The 21,863-nt window shown below is 48.4% G+C and overlaps 1 protein-coding gene across 2 annotated transcripts in view; it reads left to right on the top strand.

Moving 5' to 3' along the window:
• Window positions 1-8,131: 8,131 nt before the first annotated feature.
• LOC116324738 (neuronal membrane glycoprotein M6-a-like) overlaps window positions 8,132-21,863 on the top strand; it is a 38,563-nt gene continuing 24,831 nt past the window's right edge. For both annotated transcript variants that reach the window (XR_005613427.1, XM_031745454.2), the window contains exon 1: window positions 8,132-8,264. Coding sequence is in view for 1 of the 2 variants with exons in the window: in XM_031745454.2 (XP_031601314.1) it covers window positions 8,228-8,264 (37 nt within the window). In the remaining variant the exon portion in view is untranslated. The remainder of the gene's footprint in view (window positions 8,265-21,863) is intronic.

Here is a 21,863-nt window from a genome sequence, read left to right as displayed (position 1 = left end):
AGGGGCGGAGGCCCCGGCCGATTACCGGTCCTCCCGGACACCAGAGGGCGCCGACGGAGAGGTACAACCCATGCAGATTGGCAGCTCCCACCTTACTGCTGCAGAACGTCAGCGACGCATCACGGCCGGTGAGTGCCTGTATTGTGGTAACAAGGACACATGATCGCCTCCTGCCCGTCGCGAGCAAAGGCCGCGCCCGCCAGTAATGGTAGGAGTACTGGTGGGCGGTGTGAATCAGGATAAATCTCCTCCACGTTTAGCCCTGCCAGCTAAACTTCTGGTCCACTCAGAGTGTCATTCACTTTCTGTGCTCGTTGATTCGGGAGCAGAACAAAATTTCATTGACTCTGAACTAGCAAAAAGACTCTGTGTAAATGTGGAGCCACTGCCTCACGCCTTACGCGTCACGGCTTTGTCAGGGCAGCGCCTCCCCGACATCACACACATCACTGAACCGCTCACCCTCACACTGTCTGGCAATCATTCAGAGGAGATTAGCTTCTTTGTTTTTCACGCCACTCAAACGACGTTAGTCCTCGGGCATCCTTGGCTCCAGCAACACAATCCCACTATTAATTGGCAGAAAGGAGGCATCACCGGCTGGGGAGAGGAGTGTCATATGACCTGCCTTAAGGCTGCCTCACCTCCTAGCACATCGGTCACCGGCCCAGAGCCACCACGGTCTTCCGACTTAGCGAATGTGCCGTCCGTTTACCACGATCTCGCTGAGGTGTTTCGGAAGGACCGAGCCCAGTCGCTGCCACCCCATCGGCCCTACGACTGCGCCATAGACCTGCTGCCGGGAGCCCCTTTACCGACCAGCCGCCTCTATAGCCTCTCACTGCCGGAACGGGAGACTATGGAGAAATATATAACTGAATCCCTCGCCGCTGGCATCATCCGTGCTTCTTCCTCACCCGTCGCAGCGGGTTTCTTCTTTAATGGAAAAGAAGGATAAGACCCTCCGACCCTGTATTGACTTCCGGGGCTCAACAACATTACGGTCAGAAATAAATACCCACTGCCTCTGCTCACCTCTGCTTTCGAACTTCTCCAGGGCGCCACCATATTCAGCAAGCTAGACTTGAGAAATGCCTACCACCTGGTTCGGATCCGGGACGGCGATGAATGGAAGACGGCGTTCAATACCCACCTCGGACATTTCGAGTATCTGGTCATGCCGTTCGGGCTCACTAATGCACCTGCAGTATTCCAGGCTCTGGTCAACGATGTTCTAAGAGACTTTATTAACCGGTTTGTGTTTGTCTACCTAGATGACATTCTGATCTTCTCCTCGTCCCAGGCTGAACACGAGACCCAGGTCCGGCTGGTACTGCAACGCCTTCTGGAGAACCGGCTGTTCGTCAAAAGCGAGAAATGTGAGTTTCATGTGCCCACTGTTGCCTTCCTAGGGTACATAATCGAGCGTGGAGATCTCCGACCCGATCCTGTGAAAGTCAAGGCTGTTGTGAACTGGCCCGAGCCCCCCAACCGTCGCCAGTTACAACGCTTTCTAGGCTTTGCTAATTTCTACAGGAGATTCATACGGGACTTCAGCAGGATTGCCTTACCATTAACCCAGTTAACCTCTCCTAAGCTTGCTTTTCAGTGGAGTGATGCCGCCCAATCAGCCTTTCAGGAGCTCAAGAAACGGTTTACCTCAGCGCCCATCCTGGTCCAGCCTGACACCACTCTTCAGTTCGTGGTAGAGGTCGATGCATCCGACTCAGGGGTGGGGGCCGTCCTTTCACAACAGAAGGAGGGTAAAATGCACCCCTGTGCCGTTTTTTCCCGTCGTCTCACCCCTGCAGAACGAAACTATGATGTGGGCGACCGGGAGCTGCTGGCGATTAAGCTCGCCCTGGAAGAATGGCGGCATTGGCTAGAGGGCACCACTCAACCCTTCGTGGTCTGGACCGATCACAAAACCTGGCCTACCTTCAAACGGCGAGCGTCTCAACGCCCGACAGGCCAGGTGGGCCCTGTTTTTCACCCGTTTCCACTTTTCAATCACCTACAGGCCCGGTTCCCGTAACGTCAAGCCGGATGCCCTCTCCCGTCAGTTCTCCGCTGCTGAAGAAAAGGTGGACCCGGATCCCATCCTGCCGGCAACCTGTACTATTGGGGCCATCACCTGGGAGATCGAGGCGGCCATCCGGGCGGCTCAGGAAGCCGAACCAGATCCGGGAGGGGGACCCGCCCACAGACTCTATGTTCCACGCTCCGTCAGATCCCAGGTTCTGCAGTGGGCTCACACAGCCCGGTTCTCATGCCATCCAGGTATACATCGCACCGTCAAGTTTCTTCAGCGGTACTTCTGGTGGCCTTCACTTGCCCAAGATACTCGGGAATACATCACCGCCTGTGCTGTCTGTGCCCGAAACAAACCATCGAACCAACCCCCGGCGGGCCAGCTCCATCCGTTATCCACTCCTTCCAGACCATGGTCTCACATAGCACTGGATTTCATCACCGGGCTACCTCCTTCAGCAGGTAACACCGTCATTCTCACCATAATCGACCGTTTCTCTAAAGCGGCTCATTTCATTGCTCTGCCTAAGCTTCCCACAGCTCTAGAAACCGCACGCCTACTCGCCACTCACGTCTTCCGCCTGCATGGGATCCCGGAGGACATAGTGTCCGACAGAGGGCCTCAATTCACTTCTCGGGTCTGGAGAGAGTTCTGCAATTCCCTGGGAGCAAAGGTCAGTCTATCCTCAGGCTATCATCCTCAGAGCAACGGCCAGTCCGAGCGGGCCAACCAGGAACTGGAGACCGCCCTGCGCTGTGTCGCCTCCACCAATCAAACCATCTGGAGTGAGGAGTTGCCGTGGATCGAGTACGCCCATAACAGCTTGACTGCCTCTGCCACCGGCCGGTCTCCATTCGAAGCTTCCTTGGGTTATCAGCCTCCTCTTTTTCCTGCTGTGGAAGTTGAGCACTCTGTACCCTCCGTCCAGGCTCATCTGCGCAGGTGCCGACGAGTTTGGCGGGCAACTCAAGCGGCCTTACTACGTACGAAGGAGAACAACAAACGCATCGCAGACCGGCACCGGACCCCAGCACCCGAATACTCTGTCGGCCAGAAGGTATGGCTCTCTACCCGCTTTGTTCCTGTCAGGACCGAATCCAAGACACTTACACCCAACTTCATCGGCCCTTTTGAAATCGCTGCCTTGGTCAACCCTGTCTCTGTGAAGTTAAAACTCCCTCGCAATATGAAAATCCATGATGTCTTCCATGTTTCACAAATCAAACCTGTCCGGTCCAGTCCTCTGTGCCCTCCTTCCAGGCCCCCTCCTCCCGCCCGGCTCGTGGATGGGTTGCCGGCTTACTCCATAACTCGCATAATGGACTCGCGGCGCCGGGGGCGTGGCTGTCAATACCTGGTTGACTGGGAGGGCTATGGCATGGAGGAACGCTCCTGGGTCCCGCGAGCGGCCATTCTGGACAAGACCATGCTCCGAGACTTCCACCGCCTGCATCCGGACAAGCCTGGTGGGTCGCCGGGAGGCTCCCATTGAGGGGGGGGTACTGTCATGGTCCCCGCACTTCGCCGGCTGACAACAGTCAGGCGCTATGTGTTGTTTATTCTCTTCTCTCGCACCTGCTCTCTCTTTCTCTCTCGTCCTCTTCCTCTCTCTCTTTTCCCTGCCGAGGCGGAGCTCAGTATGGGCTCCCGCCTCTGGCCCACGCACCTGGGGATGATCAGCACACCTGCCGCTGATTACCAGAATTAGAGTCCTACTTAAGATGGCGAGTCTGCTCTACTCGTCGCTGGATCGTTGAGCCATCAGCGTCAGTCGCCCTGCACTCTGCAAAGTTTTGCTCGTGAGTACGTCTGAACCAGGAGACTAACTGTTTCTCTGTCTGTATATAGATTCCCCCCGGACCCGTTTCCCGGTGCACTGTGATTGAACGTGAGCAAGAGTGGTTGAGGAAAGAAGAGGAGCTGTGTGTGTTTGCGAGAGCTGTATGGAAATCTCCCCTCCCTGGACTCCTGCCCCTTTCACTCCCAGACCCTGGAACCCCGGCCCCTTTTCCCCAGACACCGTTGTATATATTTCACTGTGGAGAACACTGTAAATAAATTCACTTTTGGTTTGAAGGAACTTGTGGTCTGCGCCTGAGTCCGCTCCGCTAATCGTGACAGCAAGTATTGCAAGTTGCCCCGTTGTCATCCGTTCTCGTAAAGTATAACCAAACTTTTTAGCGTTTGTGGTGCGTAGGCGCCCTGCCAGGTAAATGACGCTCCGCAACATGGTGACGTCATTCGAGGTGACTGCAATCGATACGGGAATCGTTTGCAAAAATGACAAACAATTCCAATTAATTGAAACAGTGGGAACCGGTTCTCAACAAGAACCGGTTTTTGATTCCCATCCCTACCTTTCATACGCTGGGATATGCAGGGTTTTCAACATCTGCTCAGTCAGTACAGTGCAAACTGACTATCTGATCAGACCTCAGAGCCACAACCGTAGACTGAATACTTTTACTTTTATCCATCCATCCATCCATCCATCCTCATCCGCTTTATCCGAGATCGGGTCGCGGGGGCAGCAGCCTAAGCAGAGAAGCCCAGACCTCCCTCTCCCCAGCCACCTCCTCCAGCTCATCCGGGGAACACCAAAGCGTTCCCAGGCCAGCCGAGAGATATAATCTCTCCAGCGCGTCCTGGGTCTGCCCTGGGCCTCCTCCCGGTGGGACATGCCCGAACACCTCACCCAGGAGGCGCCCAGGGGCATCCTTGTCAGATGCCCGAACCACCTCAACTGGCTCCTTTCGATGTGGAGGAGCAGCGGCTCTACTCTGAGCCCCTCCCGGATGGCCGAACTTCTCACCCTATCTCTAAGGGAGAGGCCAGCCACCCTTCGGAGGAAGCTCATTTCTGCCGCTTGTATCCACGATCTCGTTCTTTCGGTCACTACCCACAGCTCGTGGCCATAGGTGAGGGTCGGGACGTAGATCGACCGGTAAACTGAGAGCTTCGCTTTTGCACTCAGCTCCCTCTTCACCACGACGGACCGGTGCAGCGTCCGCATCACTGCAGCCGCAGCACCAATCCGTCTGTCGATCTCCGGCTCCCTTCTCCCATCACTCGCGAACAAGACCCCGAGATACTTAAACTCCTCCACTTGGGGCAGGAACTCATCCCCGACCCGGAGTGGGCACTCCACCCTTTTCCGACTGAGAACCATGGCCTCAGATTTGGAGGTGCTGATCCTCATTCCCGCTGCTTCACACTCGGCTGCGAACCGTTCCAGTGCGAGCTGGAGGCCCTCACCCGATGAAGCCAACAGAACCACATCATCCGCAAAAAGCAGAGATGAGATTCTGAGGCCACCGAAGTGAAAGCCCTCCGCCACTTGGCTGCGCCTAGAAATCCTGTCCATAAAAATTATGAACAGAATCGGTGATAAAGGGCAGCCCTACTTTTAAATAAAATTATTTTTGTGGGTTTTGTGGATTTGTCACTGGCATGGTGGTGCAGTGGTTAGCACTGTTGCCTCATTTCAAGAAGCTTGTTCTTCAGAGTGTTGCTGATTCCTTCCACAGACCAAAAGCATGCATGTGACCGTAAACTGTGTGGTGTAGTGCTCATCTTTCTCTCTGTGTTAGCTCTGTGGTGGACTGGCGACATGTCCAGGTAGTTTGATCAAAGGTTCGTGGATGGGATTCATCAGGAGAAAGTGAGGGTGTTGTCTTTAAAGCTGATGTGGCTGAAGCAGGAAAAATGGGCAAGTGTGAGGATTTGAGGATTTTTTTACAAAACGCCTAAAACTATGATGGGTAGACGACTGGATCGGAGCTTCTCCACAACTGCAGCTCCTGTGGGGTGTTCCCAGTGTGCAGGAGTCAATATCTATCAAAAGTGGTCCAAAAAGGAGTAGTGGTGAACCAGTGACAGGGTCATGGGCAGCCAAGGCTCGCCTTTGTGCTGGTTCTGATAGAAAGGTGTCAGAACCACAGAGCATCACAGTCTGATTTGTGGGGCTGCACAGCCACAGACCAGTCAAGGTGCTTAAGCTGACCCCTGTCCAAGCACCAACAATGGGCACTTGAGCATCAGAACTGGACCACGCACCAATGGAAGAAGGCGTCCTGGTGTGATGAATCATGTTTTACATCACGTGAATGGCCGGGTGTGTTGCTCACCTGGGAAACACCAGGTAAGAGAAGAGGCGGTGTGATGCAATCAAAGGAGTTTGCAAAGAAAAGCGTCTGGACTTCTTTAAGTTGCTTGAAGACGTTTCACCTCTCATCCGAGAAGCTTCTTCAGTTCTAAGGTCAAATGGCCGAGAGTCCCAGATTTAAACCCAGTGGGAGTATCCCCCCAAGGAGGGACAAAGGACCCCCTGGTGATCCTCTAATCACATGCGCCAAGGTGTGAAAGCGGGTGTGGGACCTAATCAGCCAGGGTTTCGGGTGAGCCCATTGTGAAACCTGGCCCCACCTTGTCATGTGAATTCCTGAGGTCAGATGGCCCAGGATGTGAGTGGGCGTTAAGGCGTCTGGGGAGGGAACTCAAAACTGGATTATAGATGGCAGACAGTTGGTGTCGTAAACCACCGCCTCTGTTCAAAGATGGTCGCTCACAGTGGACATAGATGGCCTCTTTCACTCCTCTTTCAAACCATCTGTCCTCTCTGTCCAAAATGTGAACATTGGCATCCTCAAAAGAGTGACCTTTATCCTTAAGATGCAGATGGACTGCTGAGTCTTGTCCTGTGGAGGTGGCTCTTCTATGTTGTGCCATGCGCTTGTGAAGTGGCTGTTTGGTCTCGCCAATGTAGAGGTCTGGGCATTCCTCGCTGCACTGTACAGCATACACCACGTTGTTCAGTCTGTGTTTTGGAGTTTTGTCTTTCGGGTGAACCAGTTTGTGTCTGAGTGTGTTGCTGGGTCTGAAGTACACTGGGATGTCGTGCTTGGAGAAAACTCTCCTGAGTTTCTCTGATACACCGGCTACATAGGGGATGACAACGTTGTTGCGTCTGTCTTTCTTATCCTCCCTCGCTGGTGTCTGATCTTCTTTTCTGTGCCTCTTTGCTGACTTTATGAACGCCCAGTTCGGATAACCGCATGTTTTCAATGCTTCCTTTACATGTGTGTGTTCCTTTTTTTTCCCTTCAGGCTTAGAGGGAACATGTTCTGCCCGGTGGTGTAGGGTCCTAATTACTCCAAGTTTGTGTTCCACTTAAAGAAGTCCAGACGCTTTTTCTTTGCAAACTCCTTTGACTACGATGACCTGGATGACTGAGAACCTTCACAGACATGGTGTGATGCAATGTTCTGCTGGGAAACTTTGGGTCCTCCCATACATGTGGCTGTTACTGTAACACATACCACCTGCATTGTTGCAGACCATCTACACCCTTTCATGGAAACGGTACTCCCTGATGGCTGTGGCCTCTTTCAGCAGGATAACGGTTCAGGAATAGTTTGAGGAGCACAGCAATGATTTCATTCCAATCGAGCATCTGTGGGATGTGCTAGACCAGGGGTGTCCAACTCCGGGCATCGAGGGCTGGTGTCCTGCAGGGTTTAGATGTGTCCTTGATCCAAAACAGCTGATTTAAATGGCTAAATTACCTACTCAACATGTCTTGTAGTTCTCCAGAGGCCTGGTAATGAACTAATGTCATTTTAAATCTTTGTCATTTCAGAGCTGCCTTGTTTGTTGTTTCCCCTCGACTTTCTTTTTTTCCTTGAAACCGTGTTTGAGGATGTTTTCATGCTGCTCTGTTTAAACTGTCTGTGCTTTTTTCACATCTCTTTGTTAATGACTTTGTCATTCGGAGTAAATATAGACAGACGCTGTCGTTTTTATTAGTATTAAGCTTTTAGTCTGTCGTTGGTCATAAAAAATCCTGCACGTTGTTTCTTTTCTTTAATTTTCTAAACTAAAATAAAAAAATAACTAAAACAATATTAGTGTTAATATTTATTTGTTAAGGAGGTTTCATGTTTGCTGTTTCTGTACTGAAAGCGAAAGCTGTGGATGGATCCAGAGGATGCTGGACAGGTCCAGATAGGCAGAGTGAGGAGAGAGAGCGTTGGAACAGGGACTTCCCTGAGCCTCCATCATCTGCAGGGAGGGAAAAAAACACTCTCACACACACTGCCTCCCACACACACACACACGCACACTCTGCTGAGAGCTAGCAAGGGGCTTTAAACAGCTTCACACATAACCGAGACAAAGGGACTGTAACCTGCCACAATGGAAGAAAACATGGATGAATCGCAAAGCCAGAAAGGTAGGAAAGGACGAGGAATCGATTCCTTTTTTATCTTCCATCACTCGTTCCTTTATGCCATTGTTCTGTTCATCCTTCCCTCCCTGTATCATGGGATTCCTTTGTGTGTTGTGGGCAGAGAGAAGGAGGATGGCATACACGTCCTGGAGGGGAAAAAGGGAAAAAGAAGCTTAGACTTTAGGCTGTATATTTAATTTTCAACTTTTCTCAGCACGGTTCACATTCCCCGTTTTCCTCATCAGTCATCTCGGCAGAAATGGGAAGAGGCTGTGGATTGTAATGGAGCCTGCTCAGGAGGCTGTGCTCTGGATAAAAACACGGGATCGTACATGAGCCGTGTGCCGTCGTGCGCTTCCATGAACGGGATCTTAAATACGCAGATTGTTTGGGCTGAGGGTGCACGGAGATGACAGACACTGGAGGCTTGGTGTTGTTTTGGAGGCTGGACGGACAGATGGACGGACAGATGGATGGATGGATGGAGGTGGGAGTGGCTGGGGGAGGAAAAGGGGGAAAAGAGAGTGATAGAAGGAGGGTGCGTGGGGCAAAACCTTGAAATAAAGACTAAAATTCAGAGGGAGGAGGGATAAGTGGGGCAGTGATTGATGCCTCCATTGGGATTTTCTTTGTTAGCCCTCATTGTTGATGCTTCACGCTTGTCTGAACGCCTTTTCCTCTCCACTCTCCTTCGCTCTCTGCATGCTCCCCCCCCCCCTTTTCCGTCTGTGTTGCTCCCTTCCCTTTCCCTCCATTTTCTTCATATCTCTCCATCTCTGGCCCTCACCCCTTTTTCCTTCATGCGTTCAGCCTTGGTGTATTCCAGGCTGGATTTTTTCCATCTTTCTGTCTGTATCTTGTTTTCCCGTCTACCTGTTTCTGTCTCTCTCTCTAGAAGAGGATATTTTGGCTGATCTCTCACTCGCCACCATCTCACTCTCTCGGTTGACTCCCTCTCACTCCTTCGTTCCTGTTTTTCTTCCCCCATCCATTTTTTTAAATTCTATTTCTAATCTGAGTCATGCATCCATCCCGCACCCCTGACCGCCTCGGGGTGGTTTGCAGAGTGTTATTTTGCATCTTTCCTTCCAAAATGATTCTTGTTGTTGTTGATGTTGGCAGTAAAAATGGGCGTGTCCATTTTCTTCATCACACCTTCAGAGCCAAATGAGAAATCTACTGCTGCTTGCACATATTCACAAATGCAACCAATAAAGGAGGCGGTTTTGATAAAAAAAATAAAGAAATATTTATATACAAGTCCAAATGAATGTTTATTCTCGCTGTATCTATGGAAACACCGTCCTGACATCGTCTTCTGTTGTGTGATAGGCGCATTTGTGTGTTTTTTCTGGAAGCAACCTGTTTTAGCCAATCAGAGATGCGGGTGGTGTTCAAGCAAACATGATTTTTCATTCCTGCCACTTCTCTTTTTTTAAAGCTTCACCCCCTCTCCTTCTGTCCATTCTCTAACTAGTTCCCATCCTACATCCGTGTCACACTCCATCTTCATCCCTGTCTTTAGTTCAGCCATTACAGGCCTCATCTCTTCCCCTGCACCACACAAAACTCAGGTGTGAGATGAAATGAGGCGGCACAGGTGAGACACAGAGCGGCTGTATAAGTATGACGTAGAGTTGTTTTCAAAGGAATCGATTTACTTTTACATCAGTGGTGTTTCAATAAAGGTTCAAATGGATTTGATTTCAGATATGAGGCTGAAGAGTGCATTAAATACAATACCCAATAATTCTACCTTAGTTCACTTTTAACAGGACCAAAAACTGTGATGAGTTAATCAGAAATGGAGTCATGCCACACGAGTGGAATAAAAAGTCTTTACAGGTTCTGAAATTTGTGACTTTCCCAAACTTTGGTGTTTGAAGGCGTAAAGTAGGCCGTATAAAAAGATGGCTGACACACAACTACATTTTCCCACTGTAAACTGAAGCTGCCAAAATGTGCATGTGATGTAATTTACACCCAAAGACTGCAGAGGTGGAACTGAAGGGGTGACACGGCACCAGCTCCTCCAAAATATCTCAAAACACAAACTCAAGTTAGCAAATAATAAAAACAAAGTGTGAAGCGTCCTCGGAACATCAGTTCGTCCTGTTAAGTTTACACCAACTCGTTTACAGATGACAATAAATCTCAATAATAATCATTTTAGTACCAGGCTGATAAGAATGAGCTAGCGCAGTGAACCGCCAGAGGGCATCTTTATGTCACTTCCTGGGAGCTGTGTGGTCATCTATCATTACGTACAGTCTGAGGACCAAACTCACTCATTCATATTTCTCAGTTATCAGCAGTCAGGAGGGAACGACTTGTTCAGGTGTTTAGTTAAAATTCAGATTCTCCGTCATGCAAAGACGGTTTTAATATTTCACATCAGAACAAAAGTCTCACAGATCTGAAGGTGCGGTTGGATTCAGCATTTTGTTTGATTTCATTACTGTTCTGATCATAGACTGTATCCGAACACTCGACTCATTCAGACATGAAAAGGGAACCTTTGTAATAAACTTGTAATCTTTCCGATGATCAGCAGGGGGCGACTCCTCTGGCTGCAGAAACAGTCTTCTTGCGTAGAAATCTTACTTATTGAAGGAAAGCTCATCATGACCACAGACTCCTCAGGCTGGACTTGTAAATCTGTGCTTGTCCATCAGCAGTTAGCATGAACATGCTGCTTTCAGGCTCCAAGGAAACTATGAAGGTTGACAATAATAACTCAGTGTAGTAAAAAACAATCTTTAAACAGCTGTTTCCACTCCTTTCTCTTTCTGGGGTTATATTAATGGACATTTGTCTACAAAATCCCTTCAACATCTTATATAAGCACTTCCTGCTGTGGTAACCGACCCCAGATTCTCCACAGAGTTAATTAAAGTTTCATGTATTCTAACCTGAAAGTCTGAAAGCGTAGCAGCAACACTCTGAAAGGTTTTGATCATTTCCCTTCCTGCTGAGGACCGATTTTAGAGACTTGCAGGTTTAATTGAAAATCTCTGGTTCATTAAACACGTCTCAGGTGTTTGTTTGCTCGCGTGCACCTCTGGAAGCAGCTGGATAGCTCAGGTCATTTAAAACTCTACTGAATGTCTCAGTCCTTTATTTGGCTCGATTAAAACGGTGTCTGCTCATGTTACAACAGTAATAGTATAATAGTTTGGAGAAGTGGCCGATGATCGTGTTATGATTGTATGACATGAAGTCGTCTGGGTAGAAGACTTTTTCAAGCTGATAATGCTGCACCTGAAAGGACCTGTGAACAGTTTTAATGGTAGCTGCACGGCACAAACACGTCTGGAGGTCCAGTTCAGGCAGACGGCTAGCAGCTACAGCCACCTGTGTCAAAATCCCCCTGTCAATCAACGAGGCCATGCCCCTAATTGTGTATGCAGTCATGCAGGCTGTAAACATGTTTATTTCTTACTGCTGCAGGCTCTAGTGGATGTTAGAGGAACTGCAGGCTTTGGTGCGTCTGCGTTGGCTTCGTTTTTCTGTCCTGGAAGCCGATGTTTGGTGGAACGCTGCCGTCACCGTGCAGAGGTTCTCACAAAAACTGAAATGCAGTCACGCTCAGTCAGCAGTGGAGATTGATGGCACCGAAGAAATACGTATTAATCATACTCCCACTTTCATGACACCTGGACTCAGTGCCATGTTTTCGCATCATCCATTTATTTGTGTAATACAACTCTGACAATGTTGTAAACAGTGGGATATTCACTGTGTTTTCACACTGACACTTGAACAGTCTCCGTTATCGATCAGCTGAGCTCGTTCTCCGACACACATCCAGTCCCAGCTGAGGTTAGGTGCAGATCATTTCTCACTGTGTCCTCAGACACTCAGTAGGTGTGATCACAGGTTGTACACATGATGCTCTCACGTCAACATTTTAAGTAACTCTCTAAGAAAACAGAAAATCAGAGTTATTAACTGAGATGGGAAGAGAAGGAGGAGCGATCATTTGTGGTAACTTGGTGCCAGATATCATATCCTCACATGACAAATACACCAAAACAAAACCCGCTGCGGTCTGTGAGCTGCTGCCGTTTCATCTCTTACTGTTTGATACGTTGCTCCTTCACGTTCTCAGGTTTGGTGAATCAGTCGCTCTCAGCTGATATAAAAAGAGCACCGAGGGTCTTTCTCAGGAAACACTGGCTTCATTTTAAAAGGCAATGTGTCTCTACAAATTAGCATGAGCATTTTATTAGCATTAAGGAGCATAATTACAAATAATTTTTGTCTGGCAAAGCAGGGCAGACTGAGGTTTGTTCGGACGCTGTTGCGGCCCAGAGGACTTCGTAAAAAGAGGTTTTGAGGTTTTGTAGATCTCAGTTGGAAAGCTGAGAGCGGACTTTGTGTATTTACCTCATATCCATTTCATTATCACGGCCACTAATAGAAAGGTACTTCATGGAGAGTGCAGTGAGTCAATACAAACTGACTTACAGGCCCGGGGAGGGGAGGGTGAGATGCTGGAGCGATAAAGCAGCCGAGGAGGATGGCATATGGGATGTTTCTCCTTTATCTCTCTGTCTGTGGAGGTAATTTCATTACTGTCCATTGACACATGAAATGAAAAGCAGCTCTGCTCTGCTGCCTGTGTGTGCAGCTGGCTGGACGACCTCAGAGGGAGGAGGTTAACCCTCGCCGTAACACCCGCGGCTCAGTGTGTCCGGTCGCCTCTCGGATCCAGATATCGGCAGCTTCTGGGCCGAATGCCAGGAACGTTTTTTGTAGCATCACAACCCCAAATTTCTACTTTTATATGAGAAACAGGAAAATGTAATGAGCTTGCTTGCTATGCTATGACTTCAATTCAATTCAATTCAATTTTATTTATATAGCATCAAATCACAACAACAGTCGCCTCAAGGCGCTTTATACTGTAAGCTAGACCCTACAATAATACACACAGAGAAAAACCCAACAATCATATGACCCCCTATGAGCAAGCACTTTGGCGACAGTGGGAAGGAAAAACTCCCTTTTAACAGGAAGAAACCTCCGGCAGAACCAGGCTCAGGGAGGGGCGGGGCCATCTGCTGTGATTGGTTGGGGTGAGAGAAGGAAGACAGGATAAAGACATGCTGTGGAAGAGAGACAGAGATTAATAACAGATATGATTCGATGCAGAGAGGTCTGTTAACACATAGTGAGTGAGAAAGGTGACTGGAAAGGAAAAACTCAATGCATCATGGGAATCCCCGGCAGCCTACGTCTATTGCAGCGTAACTAAGGGAGGATTCAGGGTCACCTGGTCCAGCCCTAACTATATGCTTTAGCATATAGTTGACTCCATTGGAGAGACGTGGTTTAGTGCTGGGTGCCCAGTTTTGGAGGCCCCGCTGTAGAGTTGGTGAATTAAAGACGCTTTGAGCGTCATTAAATAGATAAAAGTAAAACTCCAACCTTTCTGTGAACAGCTCCACGTAGGAGCCATTGTGTGAGTCACCCAGTTTATGAGGTGGGTCTGCCATCTTGAAAATATGATGGGACTAAGTGCTGCTGGCTGTGTGGTGCGAAAAGGTCAAAGAACGAGCTCTTAACAACCTCAGCTGCCTTCTCGCTGGTCTGAGCCGTTTCACGCAGGAACTACTTTTTATCTGCGTCTTCTTCCTGCACAGTGATACGTTTGGTTGGAGAGTCGAGCCTTCACAAAACTGTCCCTATTCTTTTGGCACCACAGGCAGAGATCTCTTACTGTTATCTTAGCTTGAACTGTCCATTGAATGCTGTGAGCCTTTGTTGAGCGTCTTTGAGATATCTGGAGATGGCCATGAAATTTTCCAAGCTCCTCATCCTCCCAGCAGGATGAAGCTCATTAGTTATAAAGAACCCTCCGAGATCTGTTTGCCTAAATGCTGATGGCAGCAGTCCAAGCTGTGAGGGCTTGTTTCGTGTAAGTGGGAAATGGACACAACATTTCACATTTAGACTGCACTGTTTCTCCTTCGGCGCCTTGCCCTCCTGTGGTTTGGTGATGTTTGGCAACGTGTAAATGTGTTTGTGTTTTCTGTGTCGCCGTGTCGAGCATCACGTTTCCAGCTGCGATTCAGAAAATCCTCCTGTATCGCTGTAAAGTCAGCGAGCCCTGGCAGCGCTTCCACTTTTCACCGTTTCGTGGAGCGGCTCCAGCCTTGGTTTGTGCATGACATCACCACCAGAGTCTGCGTGTGTGCAGCTCCTCGGGAGGAGGGAGTGGTTCACATTCTGCATCAACACATCGACACATACAGAAACGATGCCTCCTCAGCATCAGCGTCTTGTTTATTTGTGGCATTATCGTGCAGTTAGTCCAAAAGCTTCGTGTTTTTCTGATTTTCTGTTTGTGGGTGGAACCGGGCAGTGAAAGAGCTGGTGCAGATATCTCGTTAGTGTGGGGGGCTCAGCTTCCGGTGCAGGTCTAAAAATGGCGTTTCAGAGGCTTGTCTCTTGGCAAGAGTGGTGCTCTGAATGTTGTTTCTGTGTGAGCATGAAAGTCTGCACAGAGCTGCAGAGATATCAAACCCCAGGATGTTCAGCCAGTCAGTGTTTGGATCCTAGATGTGTGCACAGCTGATCGAGGGTCGTGTCTGCAGAGCAACCGCAGATAATTCCAGTCCACAGACTTCTTCCTGATTTATTTTCCAGTCTTTCCAGTCCAGTGTATGCTTTTCTTGGATTAACGTCTCCCTGTAGCATCTCACTCAGCGGCATTTCCACCACACTGATCTGTGATCGGTCACAAACCCCTCCCAAACAGCAGCCATGAGCTGAGGATAGTCTGATTCTCCCTGATGGATCCTTTTGAATGAAGCTGTAACTGAAGTGCAGAATGTTAGTTAATATTCTTCGAGCCCAGCACGAACGCATTCAGAGCAGCTTTCCCCCCAAAGCGTTACACGTTCACTGAACTGTCAGCGTTCCTCTTTAACTCCGATTTCTGAAGGCAAATATGATGATTGCACTGTATTCGCCTTCGTAATGTTTCATGAGTTCTGTCTGGCTGTCTGAGAGTCATCCATCACTGAAACTGATTGGTCTCACTGGGTCTCCGCCCTCATCTTCTCCCTGCTATTGCTGGCCTGATTTATTGGTCTCCATCAGCGTGTGGTTCTGTGGCAGACATCTTTCCTGCAAACACAGATGATATTTAACATCTGCAGGGAAACAAAAGGCAAAGTGGTGCATTTATGGAAGTGTTTTATGTTGAAGAACAAAATGTGAAAGCCCGTCAATCGTGCATCTGTTTCAAGGTTTTAGGGGTTGCTGGCAAGATGCTAAATGAGGTGTTAAACTTGGTAAAATCTCACATAGTTTCAGTCGAAGGAACCACGTTAACCTCCAGTGTGGCCTGTGTGAGGATATCTGCAGCACCAAAGGCTGATGTTTAAAACTTTAGATGTTTAAGGTACGAGCTGCTGATCCCTGCTGTCACTTTCCTCCAGTTTGTCACAGAGTGGATCACTGATCATCTGGTCGCCACCCTCACAACGCTAACTAAAGCTTAGTGCTCCCTGCACACTCACGCAGACAAATAAACCAGGACTGTGCCTTCATGCTGGCTTTTTGACTCACTCCTCTGTGATGCGATTTCACAGACACGTGGATGAATCTAACGAGTCAGCGCTTCTCCTCCGATCCCCCGATTATCCCACAGGTAGGCGTAGCTGCTTGTGTCCAGCTAACGAAGCCCAGATAATCTCCTGTTACTGCATCGTTAATAATGAGACGGATCTTTGATGGCTGGTAAAACAGATCTCCCCAAACTCTGTGAGCACAGCTGTTTGTGAGCCACTGTCATCAGTGATAAAGTTAGAGCGTCTGCCTCTAACACACAGCTGTGAACGGTCGTCATGGTGATGGGGAGGCAGGGAGGGAGGAGTTTGTGGATCAACAGAGAATTTGATTGGCAGATTGGAAAATCATTTCAGGAGGCAGTGTGTGTGTGTGTGTGTGTGTGTGTGTGTGTGTGTGTGTGTGTGTGTGACAAAAGAAGATATCCATGCATATGAAAATTGAGTTTTTGTAAATCAAAGACCAAAAACCACCTTAAACATTTACAAACTCAGAGGAAAGCCTCACATGCAGACGACGGCGGTGCGTGCACATGCACACGGTTATATTTATCTGGGTTACCCTCCGCTGGGCTGCACGGCCGCTCAGTCTTAATGGTGTCGTTGGGCTGGGCTTGTCATTTCCATTAGAACCCAGTCCTGACTCCTGAGTGCGTCTTCAGGCCACTCTGTGCGATTCTCTCTCTCTTTCTGTGTTTGTGTGTCTGTGTGAGAGAGCTCAGTGATCCTCTCTCACAGCACACACACACACACACACACACATACTCAGCAATGGTGTTTGTTGGTCATTTAGACAATCAGGCAAAACAGTGTGTGTGTGTGTGTGTGTGTGTGTGTGTACATGTTTAGACATCGTTGTGAGAACAGAAAATTGGCATGCTACTATAATTGTGGAGACCAACAGTCACTTATGGGGACCAAACTCCCGGTTCCCAAAACTTTGAAGACATTTTTGAGACTCAAATGTGGTTTTAGTGTCAGGGTTACAGTTATGGTTAGGTTTAGGGTTATGTCAATAAGATGTGTACCTCCATGTATATATCTCACCTCAGGTGAGGTCTTTAATTGTCATGTATAAAGTTATTCCAGGTGTATGGCCACGACTTGTTTTCTTTTTAGTACAGAAACATTTTAAAAAGTGAAGAAAACTTTAAATCTTTGACACACGAGAGCTGATTATAGATGACCTGGGGTGGGGCGGCTGTAGCTCAGGAGGCAGAGTCAGTTCATCTACTGATCACAACGTTGGCGGTTCGATTCCTGGCTCCTCCAGTCTGCATGCCAAGTATCCTTGGGCAAGATACTAACCCCAAGTTGTTATGTGCACGGAGTATGAATGTTAGCTAGGAGGCACTATAAGGCTTAGAAGAAAGTGATTGCGTGAATATTGCATGTTGTATAGAGCGCTATGTAAGAATCAGTCCATTTACCATAACCCTGAAGCAAATGCATCTAAAAACATGACAGGAGCTCAAGATGAACTGATAAACTTGACATATGAAGAGTAACATGAGCTTCACCATCCAGCAATACATCCATTTTTTTTAATTCAGTGTTATTTGTACAGCGCCAAATCACAACAACAGTCACCTCAAGGTGCTTGATACTGTAAGGTACATCTTCAAGAATATTACACAACACATACTTGGCCCCAGTTTTCTCTTTTTAGGGTCTTACGTTAAAATGAGCCTTGGGTTAACTCTGAGTGCTGCTATATAAATAAAACTGAACAGAGCAGAGCTGAAATTGGCCAGGGAAATACTGAACATGGAAATAACCTCATTTATTCTCATTTATTACAAACAGAACTACAAAAAAATGAATGAAGAATAATAAAAATTAGTTTTGGTCATTTAATTTATAGACGTTCATGCTTTTCTGTACATAGTATTAACATGGTGATATCAGCTTAATGTCAATAAGGCCATCCATCCATCTTCTTCCACTTATCCGGGGCCCAGTCGTGGGGGCAGCAGCCTAAGCAGAGAAGCCCAGACCTCCCTCTCCCCAGCCACCTCCTCCAGCTTATCCGGGGGAACACCAAGGCGTTCCAGCCGAGAGATATAATCTCTCCAGCGTGTCCTGGGTCTGCCCTCCTCTCGGTGGGACATGCCCGGAACACCTCACCCGGGAGGAATCCTTGTCAGATGCCCAAACCACCTTAACTGGCTCCTTTCGATGTGGAAGAGCAGCGCCTCTACTCTGAGCCCCTCTTGAATGGCTGAGCTCCCCACCCTATCCTATCTCTAAGAAAGAGGCCAGTCACCCTTCATAGAATCTTGTTCTTTTTGTCACTACCCAGAGCTCGTCACCATTGGTGAGGATTGACTGGTAAATCAACAATCAACTTTGCTGTTGTGCTCGGCTCTCTCTTCACCACGATGGACTTGTACAGTGTCCTTATCACTGCAGCCACAGCAATAATCCGTCTGTCCATCTGTGAACAAGACCCCCAGATACTTAAACTCCTCCACTTGGGGCACCAACTCATCTCTGAGTGGGCACTCCACCCTTTAACAGCTGAGGACCATGGCCTCAGGCTTCAAGGTGCTGATTCTCATTCCCACCACTTCACACTTGGCTGTGTGAGCTGGAGGCCTTCAAAGGATGAAGCCAACAGAACCACATATTCTGTGAAAAGCAGAGATGAGATTCTGAGACCACCCATGTGGAAGCCATCAGCCACAACATAGAACCCCTGGTGTAGTTCAACACTCACGGCTTACTCCTGGCATTGCAGCCCAAGCTCTTACAACCGTTATACAAGCCCATACTCCCCCCCAGGACACTCAGAGGGACACAGTCGAATGCCAAGTCAATAAAACACAAGTAGACAGACTGTTGGGCAAACTCCCACACACCCTGAAACATCCTCAAGACAGTAAAGAGCTGGTGTTCCACGACCAGGACAGAAACCTCATTGTTCCTCCTGCATCCAAGGTTCGACTAACAGATGAATTTTCCTTTCCAGCACCCCGGCGTAGACTTTCCCAGGGAGGCTGAGGAGTGTGACACCCCATCCAATCCAGAACTACCACCCCACATCCCCAAACGATGTTGCAGAAGCGCATCAAACAAGACAGCCCTACAGTATCCAGAGCCTTTAGGAACTCAGGGCGAACCTTATCCATCCCAGGGGCCCTGCCACCAAGGACATGTTTAAGTGCCTCTGTGACCTCAGAGATAGGTGACCCCTCTCCCCCATCCCCAGATTCTGATTCCTGTGCACATGTAGTGCCAGTGGGATTATCCTCACTGTGTGGGTAGAGCACCACTTTCCCCTCCTGAGTTGTTGCTGATGGTTTACCAGAATTGCTTTGAGGCAGACCAAAACTCTTATTCCATGTCCTCATGGCCACCTGATCAAACTTATATTCGCACATTGTGTTCATCATGGTGGAAGTCCAATAACAGACCACAACTTGGGTTCAGATGAGGCAGGTTGTTCCTTCCAATTGTGCCCCTCCAGGTCTCACTGTGGTTGCCAAAGTAAGCAATGAAGTCTCCCAGTAAGAGGACAGAGTCACCAGATGAAGCACCCGCAGGCACCCCAATCAGTGACCCCATGAAGGCTGGGTACTCTGAACTATCATTCAGCGTCCAGATGAAAGTCAGGACCTGTTCCCCCGACCCAAAGGCAAAGGGAAGGAACGCTCTTGTCCACCAGGAAAAACCCCAGTATACAGGCAGACAGTGGAGGAGATACAGCACCCAGATACCCACCCGCCACCACTCACAGAGGGTATCTCCACACTGGAGCAGAGTCCAGCTCCTCTCCAAGAGACTGGTTCCAGAGCCCAAGCAGTTCTTTGAGGTGGGCCCGACTGTATCTAGTTGGTATCTCTCAGCCTCATGCACTATAGATAGAAATCTAACTTTAAACTGCCACAAAACCCCTAAAGCAGCAACATAACCAGAACTTATACTCAGTACATTCCTACAAGTTTGGCAAATCCAGCTGCAAGTTCTTCAATAGGTTTACAGGGAAATATGTTGTATTGGAAAAGAATTATTCAGTCACACGGTCACAGTTAAAGGTCCAAATATCAGTTCAATAAAGAGTCAGATCTGATTGTTTTGTTTTATCGTGAACATGTCAGAGGTACTGTGTGTGTTTGTCCCGCAGGATTATAAGGCTGATGATCAGCACTGATCTGCAGTGGAACAGCAAATGGATTCCTGCTATCATCTAAAAAAATAAGCTCCTCCTAAACAAAGAAAAGAGCCACACACACAGAGACGCAGCACACAGTCTGTCCCAGTTTTTACCAGGTCACTGGGTCTTTCCTGCATTTAAAGCCCAAATATGGAAATATGACGGGATTATAACATGGCTCAAATTCAGGACACACACTCAGCCTCACACACACTGATATGTGCTGATAATGAAAACACTCAGACAGCAACATACTGCAGAAACAGCTTCACAGCACATTTATATTATCAAGCTGTGTGTGTGTGTGTGTGTGTGTGTGTGTGTGTGTGTGTGTGTGTGTGTGTGTGTGTGTGTGTGTGTGTGTGTGCACGCACACAGCTCCATCTGCCTCACAGCTCAAACATGCATGAATGTGTGTGTGAGACTCAGAGCCACGAGCCGACTCAGCTGGACGGGGACGTTTCGTTAAATGGAGTCAGCGGCGCAAAATGGTACCTTCCTGCTGGCAGAGCCGCCATGTCTTTTCCTTCGCTGGCGGCTCACATTGTTGCAAAGAAACATGCAGAATCTGCAGTCAACGTCAACGTTTTCCTCAACACTCAGATGATGTGATGAAAACAGGCTGTGTGTGTGAGAGAGAGAGAGAGAAAGTATGCATTAGTGAGACTGTAGCCCTCACAGTGCTGCGCTGTTGCCATGACAACGCTACAGGCAAAGTGGGTCAGCAGGCTCCTGCCACACCCCGGTTGGCATGGCAACAAGGCTGGTCAATTAAACCTGAGCAGCACGATGACTCATTCACACACACTACTTTTCTTTGTCACCCCCTGTGTGTGTGTGTGTGTGTGTGTGTGTGTGTGTGTGTGTGTGTGTGTGTGTGTGTGTGTGTGTGACTGATTTTGTCCAATAAGTATGCTTGAATTAAAAGTCCTCGTAATCTCAGTGGATGGTGAAGTAACTGGGTGGGGCTGATGGAGGACGTGCAGGCCGTGACATCACAGCGAGACAACTGTCAGTTAGGCAGAAACACACCGCTACCACAGACTGTAGATAAATGATGGAGCCACTTCCCCGGGTTGTGAGGCTCCGTTCTGAAGCGTCACATGTGTAAATATTGTTGATGGATGCTTGGTGCTCCACCTGAGGATGGAGCACGGATCATGCTGACTGGGTGATCGTCAGACTCTCCCACACAGACCTGAAACTGCAGCTCAGACTTCTGGGATTGGAGCACAGCACAGTGTGTGTTCTGTGATGGTAACTGTAACTCCCTCCAGGTTGGAAAATGGCGTTCTTGATTCCTACTGGCATTTATTGGACACAGGTGCTGCCAGCGATGCTGTGAGACCTGTGCAAAATGTCGACACATTCTGTACTGCACGTGACCAACACTCAACAGGTCTGTCGCAAATAAACATCTTATTTTCACACCAACACATAAAGTTGATCGGATTAACTTGAAGGGGTTAATAAACGCCTTGCAGCACGCCCTCTTCACCCACACGCTGGGAAAACTGCCACTGACTGAGAAAGGGAACATGCTGCCCTCTACCGACTGCGGCGTGTAACTGAAAATATCATCAACCCTAAACAACAGATTGAATATTGGTTCCACCCTGAAAACATTTCGTAAAACCTTTAAATGTGTGTCTACATTACAATCTGAAATCTGACCTCAACCAAACTGGTTTTAATCTGAAATTTTTTTTTATTTATGTATTTATTTGCATTATCATTTTATTTTGAAGGTCCTGAAGTGTCTTCTCTTCTCCGTGCACACAAAGCGGACATCACTGGCTTTTAATCTGTCCCCCTGCTGTGTGTGACTGCTGTGATCATGTGATCGTGGGTCGCTTCTCAAAGACA

Source organism: Oreochromis aureus, linkage group 6 (genome assembly GCF_013358895.1).
Source record: "Oreochromis aureus strain Israel breed Guangdong linkage group 6, ZZ_aureus, whole genome shotgun sequence".
NCBI classification, from domain to species: domain Eukaryota; kingdom Metazoa; phylum Chordata; class Actinopteri; order Cichliformes; family Cichlidae; genus Oreochromis; species Oreochromis aureus.
The sequence above is the reverse complement of the archived record's forward strand: the minus strand, read 5'-3'. Positions and strand labels throughout refer to the sequence as shown.